The sequence below is a fragment of the Anabrus simplex genome, chromosome 2 (genome assembly GCF_040414725.1).
Source record: "Anabrus simplex isolate iqAnaSimp1 chromosome 2, ASM4041472v1, whole genome shotgun sequence".
NCBI lineage: Eukaryota > Metazoa > Arthropoda > Insecta > Orthoptera > Tettigoniidae > Anabrus > Anabrus simplex.
This window is the reverse complement of record NC_090266.1, coordinates 698,253,139-698,272,261: the sequence shown is the minus strand read 5'-3', so window position 1 is coordinate 698,272,261 and position 19,123 is coordinate 698,253,139. Positions and strand designations below refer to the sequence as shown.

General features: G+C 36.1%; 2 protein-coding genes across 7 annotated transcripts in view; one reads left to right on the top strand and one right to left on the bottom strand.

Moving 5' to 3' along the window:
• The window catches only part of LOC136864377 (BLOC-2 complex member HPS3), a 360,759-nt gene that overhangs the window by 29,720 nt on the left and 311,916 nt on the right, over window positions 1-19,123 (top strand). The window contains exon 1 of one of the 6 annotated variants that reach the window (XM_068226256.1): window positions 7,571-7,608. The exons of the other annotated variants lie outside the window; for them this stretch is intronic. Within the exon in view, the coding sequence (XP_068082357.1) occupies window positions 7,586-7,608 (23 nt within the window). The 5' untranslated portion in view covers window positions 7,571-7,585. Of the gene's footprint in view, window positions 1-7,570; window positions 7,609-19,123 lie in introns of those variants that run through there. 6 annotated transcript variants of the gene reach the window in all.
• LOC136864380 (ATP synthase mitochondrial F1 complex assembly factor 1) overlaps window positions 1-19,123 on the bottom strand; it is a 198,789-nt gene that overhangs the window by 174,231 nt on the left and 5,435 nt on the right. The window lies entirely within an intron of this gene.

Sequence of the window (19,123 nt, the reverse complement as noted above, 5' to 3'; positions counted from 1 at the left end):
ACAACCAAGCTCATGGGGAAGAGGACAATAATGTTGGTGAAATTACTCTTGAGTAAGTGGAAAGGATGGTAAATAAACTCCATTGTCATTGTTAGTAAGATACCTTCTGATTGCACAAAAGCAGTAATTGCACCTATCTATATGCAAGGGAACCGGAAGGATTGAAACAACTATCGAGGTATCTTGGTGATCATTATACCAGGCACAGTGTTCATTGGCATCTTGGAAGGACGGGTGCGATCAGTGGTAGAGAGGAAGTTCGATGAAAACCAGTATGGTTTCAGACCATAGAGGGGCTGTCAGGATCACATTTTCAGTGTGTACCATGTAATTAAGAAATGCTACCAGAGGAGTAGACAGTTATGTCTATGTTTTGTAGATCTTGAGAAAATATATGACAGAGTACGGACGGAAAAGATGTTCGCCGTACTGGGGGATTATGGTATTAATGGTAGATTATTAAAATCAATCGAAGGCATTTATGTTGACAGTTGTGTTGCTGTGAGAATTGATGGTTGAATGAGCTCTTGGTCAAGGTACTTATAGGGGTTAGACAGGGCTGTAATCTTTCACCATTGTTTTTGTTGTTCATAGATTACATAGATCATCTGCTGAAAGGTATAAAGTGGCAGGGAGGGATTCATTTAGGTGGAAATTTAGTAAGTAGTCTGGCCTATGTTGGCAACTTGGTTTTAATAGCAGATTGTGCCAAAAGCCCGCAGTCTATTTTTTCGGAACTTGAAAATTGGTGAAGTTATTATGGTATGAAAATTAGCCTTACCAATAGTAGATTGATGTGAGTAGTAAGAAATCCAAGAGCATCAAATGTGAGATTGGGGATACAAAGCAGGAACTGGTAGATAATTTCAAGTGTTTAAAATGTGTGTTCTCCCAGGATAGTAATATAGTTGATAAGATTGAATCAAGGTGTGTAAAGCTCATGCAGTGAGCTCACAGTTGCCATCAACAGTATCCTATGAGAAGAAAGTCAGCTCCCGGATTTAACTATCTTTACATCGGTCTGTTTTCAGCCCAACTTTGCTTTATGGGAGTGAAAGCTGGGTGGACTCAGGATATCTCATGCATAAGTTAGAAGTAACATGAAAGTAGCGAGAATGATTGCTGGTACAAATAGGGTGACCAGATGGAAATAGATTAAAAAGTGGATAAAACTATTTATCCCCTATGGGTGGAGGACTCAGCGAAGAATACACCCATGGTAACTCCTGCCTTTCGTAAGAGGTGACTAAAAAGGGTGACCAAGGGATGATGGTATTGGAACCATGAGATTACTTGTGATTAGTACCATTAAGTGAGGAACAACACGGGTCGACATTACTTGCGATTGGTACCATTATGTGAGGAACTCCATGGGTCTGGGCATTGCTTGCAATTAGTATCATCGTGTGCATTTCACCGTAGTGGGGGAGCAAGTGCATGGCATCACAGACTGGCGTCTGTGTGGGAGGATCTGCTTTGTTCCACGCTGAATTGCTTTGGTTACCCTGTACTCGGAATCGGTTTGCATTAGTTATGAGTAGTACCACTATGTGAGGAACACCATGGGTCTGTGTTGCCTGTGATTGGTACCACTATGTGTGTGGACCACCAGGCGTATGCGTTGCCTGTGAGTAGTACCTTTATGTGAGTGTTTCCTGTGGGCAGTACCATAATGTATGGTAGACCATGAGTCTACACTGCCTATGATTAGTAGCACTATGTGGGTAACACCATGAGTATGTGTGGCCTGTGATTGATTCCACTACGTGAGGAATGCGGGAATACCGGTACCCTTGATTAGTCCCACTAAGTGAGAGACACCATGGGTCTGCGTTGCTTGTTAGTAGTACCCTTATGTGATGAACACCGTCTATCTGTGCCACCTGTGAGTGGTACCATTTTGTGTGACATACCATGGGTCTACATCACCTGTGATTAGTACCACCATGCGAGGAACACCATGAGTCTATGTTACCTGTGATTAGTACCACTATAGGAGGAACACCATGGTTTTGCTTTACCAGTGATTAGTACAATTATGAGGGGCTGGTGACCTGAATTTTCGACCCCTTTGGACAACAAGCATAATCGCAGAATATGAGGCATTGTGAATTGTATCCACTGACTGTTTTGGATTCATAGCCATTTTTCATCATCATTTGTTTTAGATTTTAGTCAGTAGGTAGATTTTGGAGTTTTAATTATCGTTTTATTTCATTACACCTCGTACCATTAGGGGCTGATGACTTAGCTGTTAGGTCCCTTTAAACAGCAATTTTCATCATTATTGAAATTGTTTAAAAAGGAACACAATCCCAAAAAATGAGGACAAAACATTCCTCCATTGAGAGTCTGAATTTAGACATATATTATAATTTTCACATGCATAAACAAAAACTGTATCCATTTCCATATTACATAACTAGTCGTTACCCGGGGCTTCGCTCACGTGGATTTCTTAATTTGTTAAAAGTAATTGTTCCTCAGTACTGTACTAAGACATTATCTGAAAATCACTAAAGTATAAAAACTCACCGAAAAAATTAATTTCATTTGCCCCAGAAACTCTTTGTAAACCACGTTTGTGGTATTGCCGTTTAGGGCTAAGATGACCATGCGACATAGAACTGTACATGTGAGAAATATTCTTCCCTCAAGTCGAAAAAATTCCCAGCGTGTTTCTTCATTTTTCAAAGAGATTCAAAATACCTATTTCCAAGTCTGTAACATCTTCAGTCCTTGAGATATAAGTATGCCCATAAAAAGAATTCAACCCATTTATCAGTCCTTCCCTCACCCCCACCCCCAAGTGGATTTTCCAAAGATAAAGAAATATATATGTCTTACTTTTTAAAGGAGATTCTAAACACCAGTTTTCACGTCTATAACATCTTCAGTTTTTGAGATATATGTATCCTCATAAAAAGAATTCAACTTCTTCACTTCTTTCCATCACTCTCCCCCCCTTAACCCTTTCAGACCTGCTGGTCACAATTGTGTACATTAAGTTTCAACCTCTATAGTTCGCTTATAAGCAATGTTATGAGCATCCAGGCAGTTTTTACATGCTTAGGTACTTGTATTTTAGTAATACTGAAATTACTTTTGCATTCGAGCAACTTATTTCTGAACTGCTTAGTATTTTTTCTCTTTGGAGGTGTCTGGTTTCCTATGGCCATTACTGCTTCTGCTCTGTGTTGTAATTCCGAAGATTTTCGTTTGTTTACCGCCTTTGTAAAGTGATATCTTGTTTCTATGGATACTTATGTAGTGTTTAGTGCAGTTTTAAGAATATAATTAGATTCCTTATTACTTCATTTTATTCGGTAAATATAATGTACACAATTGTGTACAACCGGACTGTAGTGATGTAAATAACCAGTGAACATATGCTTTCGTTCTTGTGCGAAGTTGTATTAGTTTTCGGTGTTATCTTTCTTTTTATTTCAGAAATACCAATGGCTGTTGGTCACAATTGACCTTTCTATATATTCCTCATTCAGGTTTTGTGCAGTTGGCCTACAAATATGGCTAAGCCTACTACAAGTAAAAATAGTTCTGTACGAAGAAAAAAATATCTTACCGTGGGGAAAGACTGGGACTCTATTTTAGATATATTGCAAAACGGTGAGGACTCTGTGATTTAGGCCTATCTGGAGATGAAGTTGAGGATGATGATATACCACTTATACAAAGAAAAGATCACCTAAAAATAAAAGGTGTTGGAGCTGACAAAGTGAGTAGAGATGACGTATCTGCTGACACAATCCCGAAAGATGCTCAGGAAGACGAATCTCTGGAGGAATCTGAAAACGTTCTAGGCAGTGGAAACCACACCGAATCGTGTGACGCTTATGCCAGAATTTTGTTGACACCTAAAGAATAGGAATTGTTGTCACCAATACATTACTTCAAGAGATATGTATCTGAAGATATATTTAGTTGCCTGGCAATAAATACTAACATGTATGCATTGCAGCAAGGAAAATCATACTTCAAACATACAACAGCTGACGAAATAGAAATTTTATTTGGTTTTCACATTGTCTGGCCGTCTGATTCCTGGCAGGCATGATTCCTTTCACGGGGAAGTTTTCTTCAAAGCAATATGTCAAGGAAAAACCCAACCCATGGGAAATAAGGATGTTCATGTTGTGTGGAAAAAAGTGGACTTGTTCATGATTTTATTTTGTATCAAGGAGCCACAACGGAACTAAATTCCCCTTCCTGTAAAAAGTTTGGATTAAGCCCTGCTGTTGTTTTGGAACTATCGAAACAATTGTCAAATGGAAAAGGTCACAAATTATACTTTGACATTTTTTCATCGTAGAACCTTTTTCAAGCTTTGAAATCAATGGGTATCTATGCAGCAGGAACTGTGCGGCGAAACAGGTTTGGAAGAAGCATCCGATTTTCAGATGATAAAACTATAATGAAACAGACCAGAGGTTTTTTGTGAGAGAAATTGCTAGTGATGATGATTTTACAATGTGTAAATGGGTAGACAATAGACCAGTCGAATTGTGTTCAATTTTTATTGGCAAAGGTACTGTAGATGAAGTTCAACGATGGGACAAAAAGAACAATACATATGTCACAGTGGAAAGGCCTGAAATAGTGAGAAGATATAATCATGGCATTGGAGGAGTTGATCAGCTAATAAGCTACTATAGGATTTTTATCAGACCCCGCAAATGGACTTTGCATATGATTTTTCATGCGGTTGATTTTGCGATCGTTCAAGGTTGGCTTGATTATAGACGAGATGCAGAAAACTGGGAATTTCAGAAGAGACAGCAACTGGACCTTCTTTCCTTCCGTATCAGGGTAGCAGATGGACTGATACTTTGCCAGAAAAGGGTTTCTGGGAAGAAAGAGGGGACATCGTTCTGGAGATGGAGCTGCTTCAGACTGCAAATTGTACAAAGAAGAAGAGGAGAATGACGCCCTGCTCAGGAAATACAGTATGATTCCATTGATCATTTACCTCTGCGTGATAATGGAGCTCCAAGTCGCTACAAATTTCCAAAATGCACGGACAGTTCAAGGATTCAGTGTAGGAAGTGTAAGGTGCATCTCTGTCTCAAAAAGGACAGAAAGTGCTTACTGCAGTTCCACACAAAACTTTAAATATGTGTTCAAACATTGTTTCCTAGTTTCTGTATATTGTTCATTGTAGTTATGTTCAAGAACTAGCGAATATTTGACTCATTTGACTTATGCTGTGTAAGTTTCATATGAAATTTTATGATGCTTGAGTCCCGATGTACACAATTGTGCACATTAATTATCTCTGAAACTGTAGGTCACATCAAAAAAATTTTCGAACAAAATATGATCAAAACACTCTCCTGAATTCAAAAATTAAATCACATATTTTTATTTTATTTAAAAGAAAATTCAGGACTGAAAGGGTTAAGTGGGTATTCCTAAAACAATAAATATGTGTTTCTTTATTTTTAAAAGAGATTCCAAATACCAGTTTTCACGTCTGTAACATCTTTAGCTTTTTAGATATAAGCATCTTCATACAAATAGTTCAACTAATTTTTCAAACACCACCTCCGTCCCCTTAAGTCATTTTCTGAAAACATAAGAATACACTTTCTTTATTTCTGAAAGGAGATTCCAAATACTAATTTTCATGTTTATAACATCTTTAGTTTTTGAGATATAAGTACCATCATACAAAGAATTCAACAAATTTTTCAATTCAATCACCCCCCTTAAGTGGGTTTTACAAAAACAAAAAGAATACGTGTTTCGTTACTTTAAAAGAAGATTCCAAATACAAATTTTCATGTCTGTAACATCTTCAGCTTATGAGATATAAGCACCTGAATAAAAATAATTCAAATCCATTTTTACCCCCAACCCCCATTAACCCCCCCTAAAATAATGCATGTTTCTTTATTTATAAAGGAGCTTCCAAATAACAGTTATAATGACTGTAACATCTTCAGTTCTTGAGATATATGTATCCTCATAAAAATAATTCAACTCGTTTTTCACCCCCCTCCCCAAGCTGACTTTCCCCCCAAAATGCATGTTTCTTTATATTTAAAGGAGATTGCAAATACCAATTTTCACGTCTGCAGCATCTTTAATTTTTGAGATATAAGTATCCTCATACAAAGATTTCAACTAATTTTTCAATTCCCCCCACCCCCCCCACCCAAGAAGATTTTCCGAAAACAAAGAAATAAGTGTTCCTTTATTTTTTAAGGAGACTCCAAATACCAATTTGCACCTCTGAAATATCCTAAGTTTTTCAGATATCACTATCGTAATAGAAAGATTTTAACCCCCTTTCCAGTCCCCTCACTTTTTCTGGAAACAAAAAATACGTGTTTCTTATTTTTAAAAGAGATTGAAAATACCAATTTTCACGTCTGTATCATGTTAAGTTTATGAGATGTTCTGTAGATATTTTCATTTTAAGAATCTCCCCGCTTTTCCGTTCCCTTAAGTAGATTTTCCGAAAATTACTTGTGTATGTTTCTTTACTTTTACAGGATATTCCAAATACCAATTTCCACGTCTATAACAGTTTATGTCTCTGAGATATAATCTTTTTTAAAATTCACCCCTTTTGTCACTCTTGTTCCCCCCTCCACCCCCCCTTTCAAAAACAAAAAAATACGTATTTCTTTATTTTTAAAGGAGAATCCAAATACCGATTTTCATGTCTCTAACAGCTTCAGTTTTTGAGATATAAGTATCCTCATAAGAGGCACTCAACCACTTTTTCACCTTTTTTCACCCCCCTTAAGGGGATTTTTGGAAAACAAAAAAATATGTATTTCTTTATTTTGAAAGGAGATTCTAAATACCAATGTTCACGTCTGTAAACTTTTAAGTTTTTGCGATATAGATTTGCTCATTTAAACAGTTAACTCCCTTTTCACCCCCTCAGCAACGGAATATCCAAAAATTCTCCCTTAGTGAGCACTTACGCTCTAATATAAATGTATCCCGAAAATTTCATTTCTTTATGTCCAGTAGTTTTGGCTCAGCGATGATGAATCAGTCAGGCAGTCAGTCAGGACATGTTATTTTATATTAGCAGTCCCCGCGTCTTCGCTCACGTCGAATACGTAATTTGATAAAAGTAATCGTTCCTCGGCACTGTACTAAGGCATTATCTGAAAGTCCCTAAAGTATAAAAACTCGCCGAAAAATAGAGTTTGATTTACCCCAGAAACTCTTTTGGGGCTAAGACAAGCATGCGGCACAGAACTGTACATGTGAGAAACAGTCTTGTCTCAAGTAAAAAAAAAATACACATTTCTTTATTTTTAAGGGAGATTCCAAATACCAATTTCCATGTCTGTAACATTTTCATTTTTTGAGATATAAGTATCCTCATAAAAAAGAATTCAACTCATTTTTCAACTTCCTTTCACCCCCATTAAGTGCCTTTTCCCAAAACAAAATCGTACCTGTTCCTGTATTTTTAAAGGACTTTCCAAATACTAAGTTCCTTGTCTCTCACATGTTAAATTCTTGACATACTGTATACTGTAGATATCCGGTACGTATTTAAAAAATTCACCCACTTTTTCAATTCATTTCAGGCCCTTAAATGGATTTTCCAAAAGCAAAGAAGTAAGTTTTTCATTATTTTTAAAGGAGATTCCAAATTGTTTTCACGTCTGTACATCAATAACAAGTATGAAGGATGAGTTCTCCACCTAATCAATACTTTATTTTACATAGTGTCAATAATTTACATAAAAACAGTACCGGTTTCGACCCGTAAATAGGTCATCTTCAGCTGTTAGAGAACTTACTTAATAGCGACTGTACAGAATAAGATGTCCCCATTAAAATTGGCGATATTATGAATATTGTCAACAAGTGGAAAGTGAAAATTTTATTGTCTGCTTGGAACTGCAGCATATCATCTGGGGAGTAGTGGCGAGCTAAGAACGAGTTTTTTTTCGTCGTTCAGAGGGGTGATACACCGGCAGGACTGTGCCAAGGTCAGAGCAAGCCACGTGACTACCGCATGCGCGCAACTCAGTCTGTTTCTGGAATAGTCTGCGCCAATTAAATGAGACCATCAGCCAATTACCGTTCTCGTTGAAGATCACACCTCCCAGGCTGATAATATAAAAAGGCCTTGTTTCGAGTAAATCGCTCTCTTGAAACTCTTACTCTGAAGTTCTGAAGCTCTTACTCTGAATATCCTTCGTCGTGTTGTGCTGCACCACGGTATCGGACCACGTGGAGAAGTAATTTCAGTTCAAGTCGACGCCGTTCTGCTAGAATTTAGAGAAACCATTAGTGTATTCCTATGGAATAAAAACGCTTTAAACACCAAGTTAAGTGTGACTGTGTAGACGAGCTAACTATATTCGATGTGTGCTTGTGGAATATACTTAATTTTGTCATCTCAGTTACAGCTTGTGACCGGGGTTCTACCGAAGTCGTCTTGGAAGTTGAACACCTCAGGATGGATAATTCCGCAACCACCGACAACATCATTTCATCGAGGGACACCTGCTACGGGGCCTCCATGGAGCTGTAAAAATGTGAGGCGTATCTGGTAATTGGAAGGAGACTGACCGGAGGAAAATGCTGAAATAATTGACTATTACTTTACATAAAAACAATATATATACAATTCTCCACCTTATCAATACGAATTTATTTTACATTACAAATATTCAAGACTAGTTTCGACCCCTATGGGGTCATCCTCAGTTGACATGCATTGTAAATTGTTCATAAAAACATCACGTATAGTGGTAAAAGTTAGACTAGTTTAGGCTGATCATTAATGTTTGGTATGTCTAGTACATGACTAGTGTGCATTGTTCATAAAGACATATATTACCTTACTGCTACTACTATCCAAATTTAAGTTATATAGTATGGAACACAGATATGTTTGTGTAACTCAACAGTGACAAGTTCAAATATTTACAGAATTGGCTGTTGATTAGTCACATGATATTACAGAACACAGGCTTGAACATTTTTGATTTAAGTGTCAGTGCAACATCTTGCTTTTATACATACTAGAAGCTAAATTCATTTTGTAAAGTCATTACATTCTGATTGGAACTTAGTGTGAGGTTAAAGTTGAATAAAATATATGCTAATGTGGACATTAAAATATTGTTAAAATGGGCATATAATCAAAAACAATGGTATGTATGCCACACATGTCTAGTATAAAAACTCATTACATTGATGCTGTTAGTTGTTATTGTTTTTATGTAAAGTAATATCCATCAATACGGAAATGAAACTTATAAACAATAGTGAAATAATTGACTGTCGACGGGAATCGAACTCCATCAAAACTTGAGTACCTTTTTAATTTAATTTATCTGTCTTACCTTTTGTACAACTAGAGGTCTTTCTTCTTTAAGTCGTAGATCTATTAGTTTGTTGTAGTTAGAAATATTTCATTTTTCCACTTCTTAAGGTGTCGTGGTAGACTAGGTACGTGTGAATGAAATTTTTGAATCTATTAGAGTAGACATGTAGGTTGTCTTTGAATGATTTCCCATGCTTAGGAGCTTTATACTTAATAATCACTGACCACGCGATAAATCTACTTTCCTTGTAATGTTGGAAGTGACTGGACTGAAATTTACGTGTACATTTTGAGTGAATAGGGTCGAACCTAGTGTCTTTTAAGATCACTTGTTGTATTTATGATGAAGTCATCTAATTTTACGATATTCCACGAGGATCAGTAGATGTAATAATCACTTAAATAATAATAATATTGACTAAAGATCGGGTAAAGCAGAATTAAACGCTCGTGAGCCATAAAATTACTGTAGAGTCCTTATATGTGAGATTGAATGTGCTCTGTTCATGAAGAGTCTGGAATATGACCAATCCTGAGGGATACTTGTTGTATAATTGTGCAATTGATGATTTAATGGTGATATTTGACTTATTCTTGTGTATTGGGAACGCAAGATAGATTATAATTATTGGAGCACGTGTTGCGAGTGTATTTCACAAGTAGGGAATAAAAATAAGACGATTAAGGCTCACGCTCGCGATAATTTCAACCTGTAGCCCAAACGATGGTAGTGCTTATGGATTTTACTAGAATCTTCCATTAAAATTTTATGAGTTAGATGAACTTACGTTGATATGTGAAATGTGTTTCTACCAAGTGATACCCATGACTTCGATCACTAGCCACTATAAATGAAGGATAATTTCAGTACACAGATTATTTTTGCTAGATATTACGCGACCTGACCAACTCTAAAAATCATGAATAAACTTGCCAAAACAGGATTCGATGTAAACAATGTACATAAAAGACGTGTTTCCTAGTGTGAATGTGTGTGTGCATGCAAGTATGTATATTTTTCTTGTATCATGTTAGCCCCATTTAATTTGATCTGGTCGTGCACCTGCTGCGACGCAGATTACACTCATCGTTGTGTGTTGCCTTAAGAAGTAATTTCCATGCCCTTAAGGGAAAGTTTGGTTAACTTAAGTCGAGGAAGACTAGGAAAGGATTTATTTTCTTCGTTATCGAGATTTAAAAGGAAAGATCATCTCGTTATTTTGCGAAGGCACTCGATTTGTAAATACAATTTATTTAACTAGCTCACACGTTGGTAATGTAAATTTCTGACTCATTTATAGTTGAACTTTGAAATATTTTAAGATTAATTTGAATAGAAATGAAATACAAAGATCAGAAGTGTAGTCGTTAGCCGCATGATTACTTGGAGTTATGGTGAAACCAAGTCATTAATAATTAATTGAAAATAATTATTCTGAAATGCTAATGACGATCATTAGGTAAATAATGCAGTGGAAATTTAATGAGAACACGACCGTGTGACAATGAAACATAGGTTAATTAAATGATGAGAAATTAATAATAATAATAATAATCAGAATAATAATTAATTAATTTTGAAAATTTTGAAATCAATTTTCATTTTCTACTAAAGTTCATGTTGGTGTCATTGACTAATGTTAAATGTTGTAAATGATAAATTCAGTTGAGTACATCTTAAAACCACGTGTTGAGACTACTTTGAGTTGGTAAAGCTTTGAACACATTTATTGTAAAACACTCGTTGGCAAGACAGCTGTTTATGATTTTATGAACTTCTATGTTAACTTATTTAATTTTTTCAATCAAATATTTTGATTCGGAAAGGCAAGAGGCCTAATTTTTCTTTGGTTTTCATTACAGCACAGTAAGGCTGGAGATTAAGAGCACGTGTTACCATAAATGAAGAAATGCAATATTATGGAAGTTCTATTTTACAAAACATATCAGCAAGAGTATTTTATTTGTTGTTTGCTTATGTGAATAAATGTCAGAGTGTTATTTTAATATTTCTTTTATCCTGCTTGGTCATCAATCCTTAACATCCCTTAAATGCCTCTAGAAAGTGATAGCCAACGATCGAACGGTCCACCTTGGGATCTCTCGCTCGATGGCTGGGCTTAGCTCGGGGAAAAATGGGGGCAAAATAGTACTAAAATTAAAACTTCGTCGCCGTAAGACCTATCTGTGTCGGTGCGACGTAAAACAACTAGCAAAAAAAAAAAAAATTGAAACTAAACAAGAATGGCATTAAATAAACATGATACCACTATTCTAAAATTACTTAATATTAGCATATATACATATGGTACAGTTTTGGGGTTAAGGGTGTTATTTTCAAATATTACCTATATTGAGGCTGGAATCAGATACAGTTCTGGTATTCAGATGTCAGGTTATCTGTGTTAAAGCCACTATTATGTCCAACGGTTTATGAGATCTTTGAAGTGCATTGTTGTGCCAAAAATATTCGGGGGTGTCGTGTTCCTTAGAATAAGAGGTTCAGGGACCAGTTCACGGACACATAGCTTATACCCAGTTTATATCACTGCTGAAAAATACTTTAGTGAGTGCCACTATTCTAAAAAAAAAACTTAAAATATATACATATGGTACAGTTATGGGGTTGAAGGGTTTTACACTGGCCCCATGATTACCACATATTACAAAAGTTCCGTTTGCTGAGGTTGAAATTGGATACAGTTCTTAGGGTTTAGGGAGAATCATTGACATACTGGTGTCAGGCTCAGATATCCAATGTTAAATGCCAGTACCATATCCAACGGTTATTCAAGGTGCATTGTTGGGCCACAAATATGCAGGGACGTCGTATTCATTAGAATGAGAGGTTTAATAACCTGTTTACAGGTACATAGCTGTTACTCAGTCTATATCAATGATAAAAAACAAGCTAGTTTATATTAGACTTCCTTATTGAGGTTTACGTTGCTGTGCGTGACATATTGAAATCAGTGAAAGCTAGTTGTGGGTGCTCCTCTCTTCATACTTGCGTTCCCTCATGTAATTTTAGAAAATCTGAGAAAGAAGAAAAGGAAGGTAGGTATTAGAATAACTGATAGAGAGTGCCTGTTAAATAGGTTGTATATACGGTATGTGTGTGTGTTACTTACGTGTGAGCTGGATATGCCCTTGAGCATGGTTAGGAGCGTGTTGCACATTGTTGCGTGTACGTCGTGTGGCTATCGTAGCGTTGAGAAAGAGTGGTGGTGGGGAGGGGGGGTGGCGGCATGTGGAGGGGGTGGTGTCGAGTGAGGCGTGTGTTGTGGGGCGTGTATGGGCCCTTGTTTGCTGATTCTTTTTAAATATGTGTCTTTTAGAAAGGGTATGGCTGTGTTGAAAAGGATGTTTGTTTTATCTGCGACTTCATTTAAGTTGTAGTTGGGATTAGCGTGTTGGTCCATGTTGATGTATAAATCTTCTATTATATTGAGCAATGGGCCTGAGGGGTTTATATTTAAAATTTCCATGTCATTCTCGATGTTGGTGAATTTATGCTTGTGTTCCTCAACATGTTGCCCTATGGATGAAAAGTGATTATATTTAGTAGCGTTGATGTGTTCATTGTATCGGATAGAAAAACATCTGCCTGTGCGCCCAATGTAGCTAGCTTCGCAGTTGTTGCATTTTATGCGGTATACTCCTGAGTGGCTGTATTTGTTTTTTTCATTGACCGATTTAGTGTTGTGTAAGATAGAAGCATTGTTACGTGAGGTTCTGTACGCTATTCTTAGATTGTGTTTTTTGAAAATGTTGGTTATGGGATGGATGTGGGTGTTGTTAAATGTAAAAAGTGCATAGTCTTTCTTAGTTTCACTGTTTCTGCTTAATTTAGATTTCGGCTGATGTTTTATTTTCTGAATGATTTTGTTTATCATGTTTCTGTTGTATCCATTATGCTCAGCTATTTCGTGAATTATGTTCAGTTCTTTTTTCAATTCTTCTTGAGAGAGAGGTATGTTGAAAGCTCTGTAAATCATGCTGTAGTATGCCGCATTTTTGTGTGCTTTTGGGTGAGTGGAATCAATTTTTATTGTGTTGGAGGTTCGTGTAGGTTTCCTGTAGATTTTTGTATGTTAAGTGGTCTTCAGTTTTAGTGACAGATAAGTCAAGATAGTTCAAAGTGTGATCTTTCTCAGTTTCCATAGTAAATTTTATATGTGGATCTATTTTGTTTAGCTGTTCAAGTATGTTGTTCTCGTTTGTGGACCTGCGGTCTATAACGACGAAGATGTTGTCTACAAATCTGCACCAGAATGATATATTGTTAATTTTGCTAATTTCAAAGTGTTCTAAGTGGTCTATGTAGATCTCAGCTAGTATTCCTGAAGCTGGTGAACCCATTGGAAGGCCTTGCTGTTTGTAGATAGTGTCATGGAATCTAAATTAATTATTGTTTAGGGCAAATTCTAGTAAGTTAATGAATTCTTCTATTTTGAGGATGCTTAGATTACTGTGTTTTTTTAAATTGATTCTATTAGTTTTATCGTCATCTGTGTGGGTATGTTAGGGTACATGTTAATGATGTCATATGATGCTAGGATGTGGTGTTGTTTGATTTTCAGCTCTTTGGTGATGTTACAGAATTCTATTGAGTTTCGTACTGATTTCTTGGCTAAGAATGTGTAGTGTTTTTTGAGAAATGTTTGTATGAAGCATGATAATTTATATGTCGGGCTTGATCTATAATTTGTGATCGGCCTCATGGGTACATTATCTTTGTGGATCTTAGGGTAGGCTTTCGCCGTCGGCAGCTGTGGATTCATTATAGTTAGCTTCGTAGTTTCCTGCTCGTTAAGGAGAAAGTGGGTGTTTAGTTTTAGAGATGTATTCGTTTCTGTCGATGATGACTGTCATATTACCTTTGTCTGCCTTTGTTATTAATAGATTGTTCTGCTTAATTTTGTCTTTGAGTTTCCTGAGCTGAGCATTATTGGTTTTGCTTTTTGGGTTGTTGTTGTTGTTAATCTTGTTTATGTATCGTGGTAATTACTTCTTAACCTCGTGTCTGATCTCATCGCGTAAATCATGGGGGACCTTATTTAAGGCATTTTCAGTTTCAGCGATGATGGTTGTGTGGTTATGGAAGGTTGATGTGTTTGCCCAATTATGGTTAGGTACTTTGCTCAATATATTAGTTTATATCATCTGATGGCCAGGCAGCCATCAATTTTCAGTGATGAGACAAAGTCTCTTAGTGCATTGGCACTGCCGGTGGCTCCAGTTAGCCTACGCAGTGGCCTCCACGGTATGCACTAGCCAGCGTATTGGTAGGTGTGCTAGGTACCAACTGATGAGCCCACCCTAGCACACGAGGGCGAAACGCTGGCAACCAAGAATGAGCTAGCTGGAAAATTTATAATGTCCAATAACGGACCATTTATATTGGTATTATAAATTTGCTCATTCAGGACAAATATTTCAGATTCCCTATGGGAGTCAACATCTATATCAATCGAATATTTTCGGCACAACAATGCACTTCAAAGATCTCATAAACCGTTGGACATAACAGTGGCTTTAACACAGATAACTTGACATCTGAATACCAGAACTGTATCCGATTCCAGCCTCAGTATATGTAATATTTGAAAATAACACCCTTAACCCCAAAACTGTACCATAAGTTTATATGCTAATATTAAGTAATTTTAGAATAGTGGTATCATGTTTATTTAATGGCATTCTTGTTTAGTTTTACTTTTAGTACTGTTTATTCTGTACAGTCGCTATTAAGTAAGTTCTCTAACAGCTGAAGATGACCTATTTATGGGTTGAAACCGGTACTGTTTTTATGTAAATTATTGACACTATGTAAAATAAAGTATTGATTAGGTGGAGAACTCATCTTTCATACTTGTACTTTAACTATCAATACGGACCATGAAACTAATAGATTATAGTGTACGTCAATAACACGTGCAGTTTTTTAGATGTAAGTATTCTCATGAAAAGAAGTCAAAATTCTTCTTCACTTCTTTCCACCCCTATCCCCCCTTAAGTGAACTTTCTGAAAACAAAAAGTATGTGTTCCTTTATTTTTAAAGAAAAATCAAAATACCAGCTATCACGTCTGTGACAGCTTCAGTTTTTAAGATATAAGTATCCTCATGCACGGAATTCAACTACTTCTTTACTTATTTCCAAACTCCCGTAAGTCGATTTTTGAAAAACAAGAAAAGTTGTGTTTCTTCACTTTTAAAGGAGATTCCAAATACCAATTTTCACATCTGTAACATTCAGTTTTTGAGATATAAGTTTCTTCATAAAAGAATTCAACGCTTTTCACTTCCTTTCACATATTCCCTTAAGTGAATGTTCGGAAAACAAAAAAATACTTTCTTTATTTATAAAGGATCTTCCAAATACCATTTATCATGACTGTAACATCTTCAGTTTTTGAGATATATTTATCTTCATAAAAAGAATTCAACTCCTCCTCACCTCTCAAGTTGATTGTCCACCAAAAATGTGTGATTCTTTATTTTGAAAAGATATTCCACTTACCTGTTTTAATGTCAGTAATATCTTTAGATTTTTTAGATATATGTACCCTCATACAAATAATTCAGTTACATTTTCAATTCTTTTACCCCTTTAAGTGGATTTTCTGAAAACAAAAGAATCCGTGTTTCTTTATTTTTAAAGGAGTTTGCAAATACCAATTTTCACTTCTGCAACATCGTTAGTTTTTGAGATATAAGCATCCTGATAAAAAGAATTCAACTCATTTTTCAATTTCTTTGCCCCCTTTAAGTGGATTTTCTGGGAAAAAGAAATACATATTTCTTTATTTTCAAAGAAGACTCCAAATACCAATTTTCACGCCTGTAACATCTTCAGTTTTGAGATATAACTATCCTAATAAAAACATTCAACCCCCTTTTCAGTCCATTTTACCCTCTCCCCCTTATGTGATTTTTCCAAAAACAAAAAATATATGTTGCTTTATTTTTAAAGATTAAAAATACCGATTTTCACATCTGTAACATGTTAAGTTTTTGAGATGTTCTGTAGATATGCCCATTTTAAAAATTCATCCCCTTTTTCAGTTTCCCTTATGTGGATTTTCCAAAAACAAATTATCTATGTTTCTTTTCTTTTACAGGAGATTCCTAGTACCAGTTTTCAAGTCTGTAACATGTTAAGTGCCTGAGATATATTGTAGGCCTAGATGTATTTTTTTAAATCTTCAGTTTTTGAGATATAAGTATCCTCATAAAAGGTATTCAACCAATTCCCTCCCTTTTTTCACCCCCTTAATGGGATTTTGCGAAAACAAAAAACTCGTATTTCTTTACTTTTAAACAAGATTCCAAATACCAAGTTTTAAGTCTGTAAACTTTTAAGTTTTTGAGATATAGATATTCTCATTAAAAATGTCCCCCCCCCACCCCTTTCCACCCCCTTAGCAATGGAATACCTGAAAATCCTTCCTTAGTGAACATCTACACCTTAATATAAATGTATCCTCAAAATTTCATTACTTTATGTCCAGTAGTTTTGGCTCGGCGATGAAAAATCTGTCAGTCAGTTAGGACATGTTACTTTATATATATATATGTATATAGATAAATTCTTACAAAACTTCCACATGCCTTGCTGGTACTTTTGTGAAGATTCATTTGCCTTTAGGAGATTTGACATGTGTAACATATGGAAAGATACACATGTAAAGTTTCTTTAAATGAACGATGCACCACAACTAGTACTCTAACCTCAATCCAGTTTTTTCTTCACAGTCACTACTGATCTGCATTTAGCGCCATCGCTCTGGTGGCAGATTTCCTATCAATTGTTTACCTAGTCTTGTCTTCAATAATTTCAAAGAATTAGGAAGTTATCAAACATCTCCCATGGTAAATTATTCCATTCCCTAACTCATCTTCCTCAGAATATTTTCCCCAATATATCCTCTTGAATTCCAATTCCATCTTCATATTGTCATCTTTCCTACTTAAAAAGATGGCTCAAACTTATTTGTCTGCTAATGTCATTCCCCCCCATCCCTCCACTGACAGATCAAAATATGCTGCTTAGTCGAGCAGCTTGTTTCCATTCTCGAAGTCTTCCGAGCCCAAAGTTGCAACATTTTTGCAATGCTACTTTTTTTTGGTTTTGAAATCACCCAGGACAACTTGAGCTGCTTCTCTTTGGATTTTTCTCAGTTCTCGAATCAAATAATCCTGGTGTGGGGTCCCATACACTGGAATAATTCTTCAATTATCATCTTACCAGAGACTTACAATGTCCTCTCCTCTACATCAGTACTACAACCTCTAAATACCCTCATAACCACATGAAGAGATCTGTAACCTTTATTTACAATTCTGCTTTTTTATTACCCCAATCAAGATCATTCCTTATGTTAAAAAAAATAGGTCCCTGCAGTGATCTCCTACGAGAAACTTTCACTCCATCAATGTTGTAATGAAACTGAGATGACTTTTCCTCTTTGTGAAACTCACAACCTGAATTTCACCCCGTTTTTCATCATACCATTGCCTGCTGTCCATATTGCAACATTATCAAGTTCTTTTTCTGCTCTTTTAACTTATTTATTACTCTGTAGAGTATAACATCATCTGCAAAAAGGCTTTTCTCTGATTCCAGTTCTTTACTCATATCATTTATATACATTATAAAATATAAGTGTATAAGAAAATGTAACAGTCCAGTAAGTCCAGTAATACTGCCTTGAACAATTCCCCTCTATCATCCTTCCTGTCCTCCATGAAAATCCTAATTATTTCCTTCACTCTCTCAAACTCCTCCCTGATACTCCTTAAAGCCTACTCATACCCACAGTCCCTACACCTGCATTCTTTTGCCATTCTTTTTATTATAATTTTGGGTCCACCTTATTCAATACATAAAAATTGTTGCATAGATGTAATTACAAAATTTTTTATGTATTGAATAAGGTGGACTTAGATATGTTGTAATTACATCTATGCAACAATTTTGATGTATTGAATAAGGTGGACTCAAAATTATAATAAAAAGTTGTAATCTTGGTTCAATACGGACAAGCAATGAAGTTTATTAATTTAACAGAATGAAAATCAGCAAAAATATAACTTAATAACATATTTTGTGAATTCAAAAAATCAAAGGAAAGAAATAATGTCTAGGTAGATCACATGGCAATAAAGTAAGCAATGTACTCATTAATAAGATAACTACCGGGCGAGTTGGCCGTGCGGCTAGGGACGCGCAGCTGTGAGCTTGCATCTGGGAGATGGTGGGGTTTGAATCCTACTGTCTGCAGCCCTGAAAATGGTTTTCCCTGGTTTCCCATTTTAACACCAGGTGAATGCTGGGGCTGTACCTTAATTAAGGCCATGACCACTTCCATCAAATTACTAGGCTTTCCTATCCCATCATCACCATAAGACCTATCTGTGTCGGTGCGACGCAAAGCCAGTAGCAAAAAACATTTCCTTTTTCCCTCCCTTCCTAAGATTCTTTATTACTGTCCAGAAGGATTTCCCTGCTGCTGACCTAGCCTTTCCAAGTTCTTACCAAAATCTTCCCACAACTTCTTTTTGGATTCAACAACTATTTGTTTCACTCTGTTTCTTTCATCTACGTACAATTCCCTGTCTGCCTTGGCCATTGAGCCATTTCTGATAAGACTTCTTTTTATGTTTACAAGCTGCTCTCACTTCATCATTCCACCAAGATGTTCACCTTTTCCCATCTTTACACAGTTGTTCCTAGGCATTCCCTTGCTGTTTCTACTACAGCAACCCTGTGTGTCACCCATTCTCT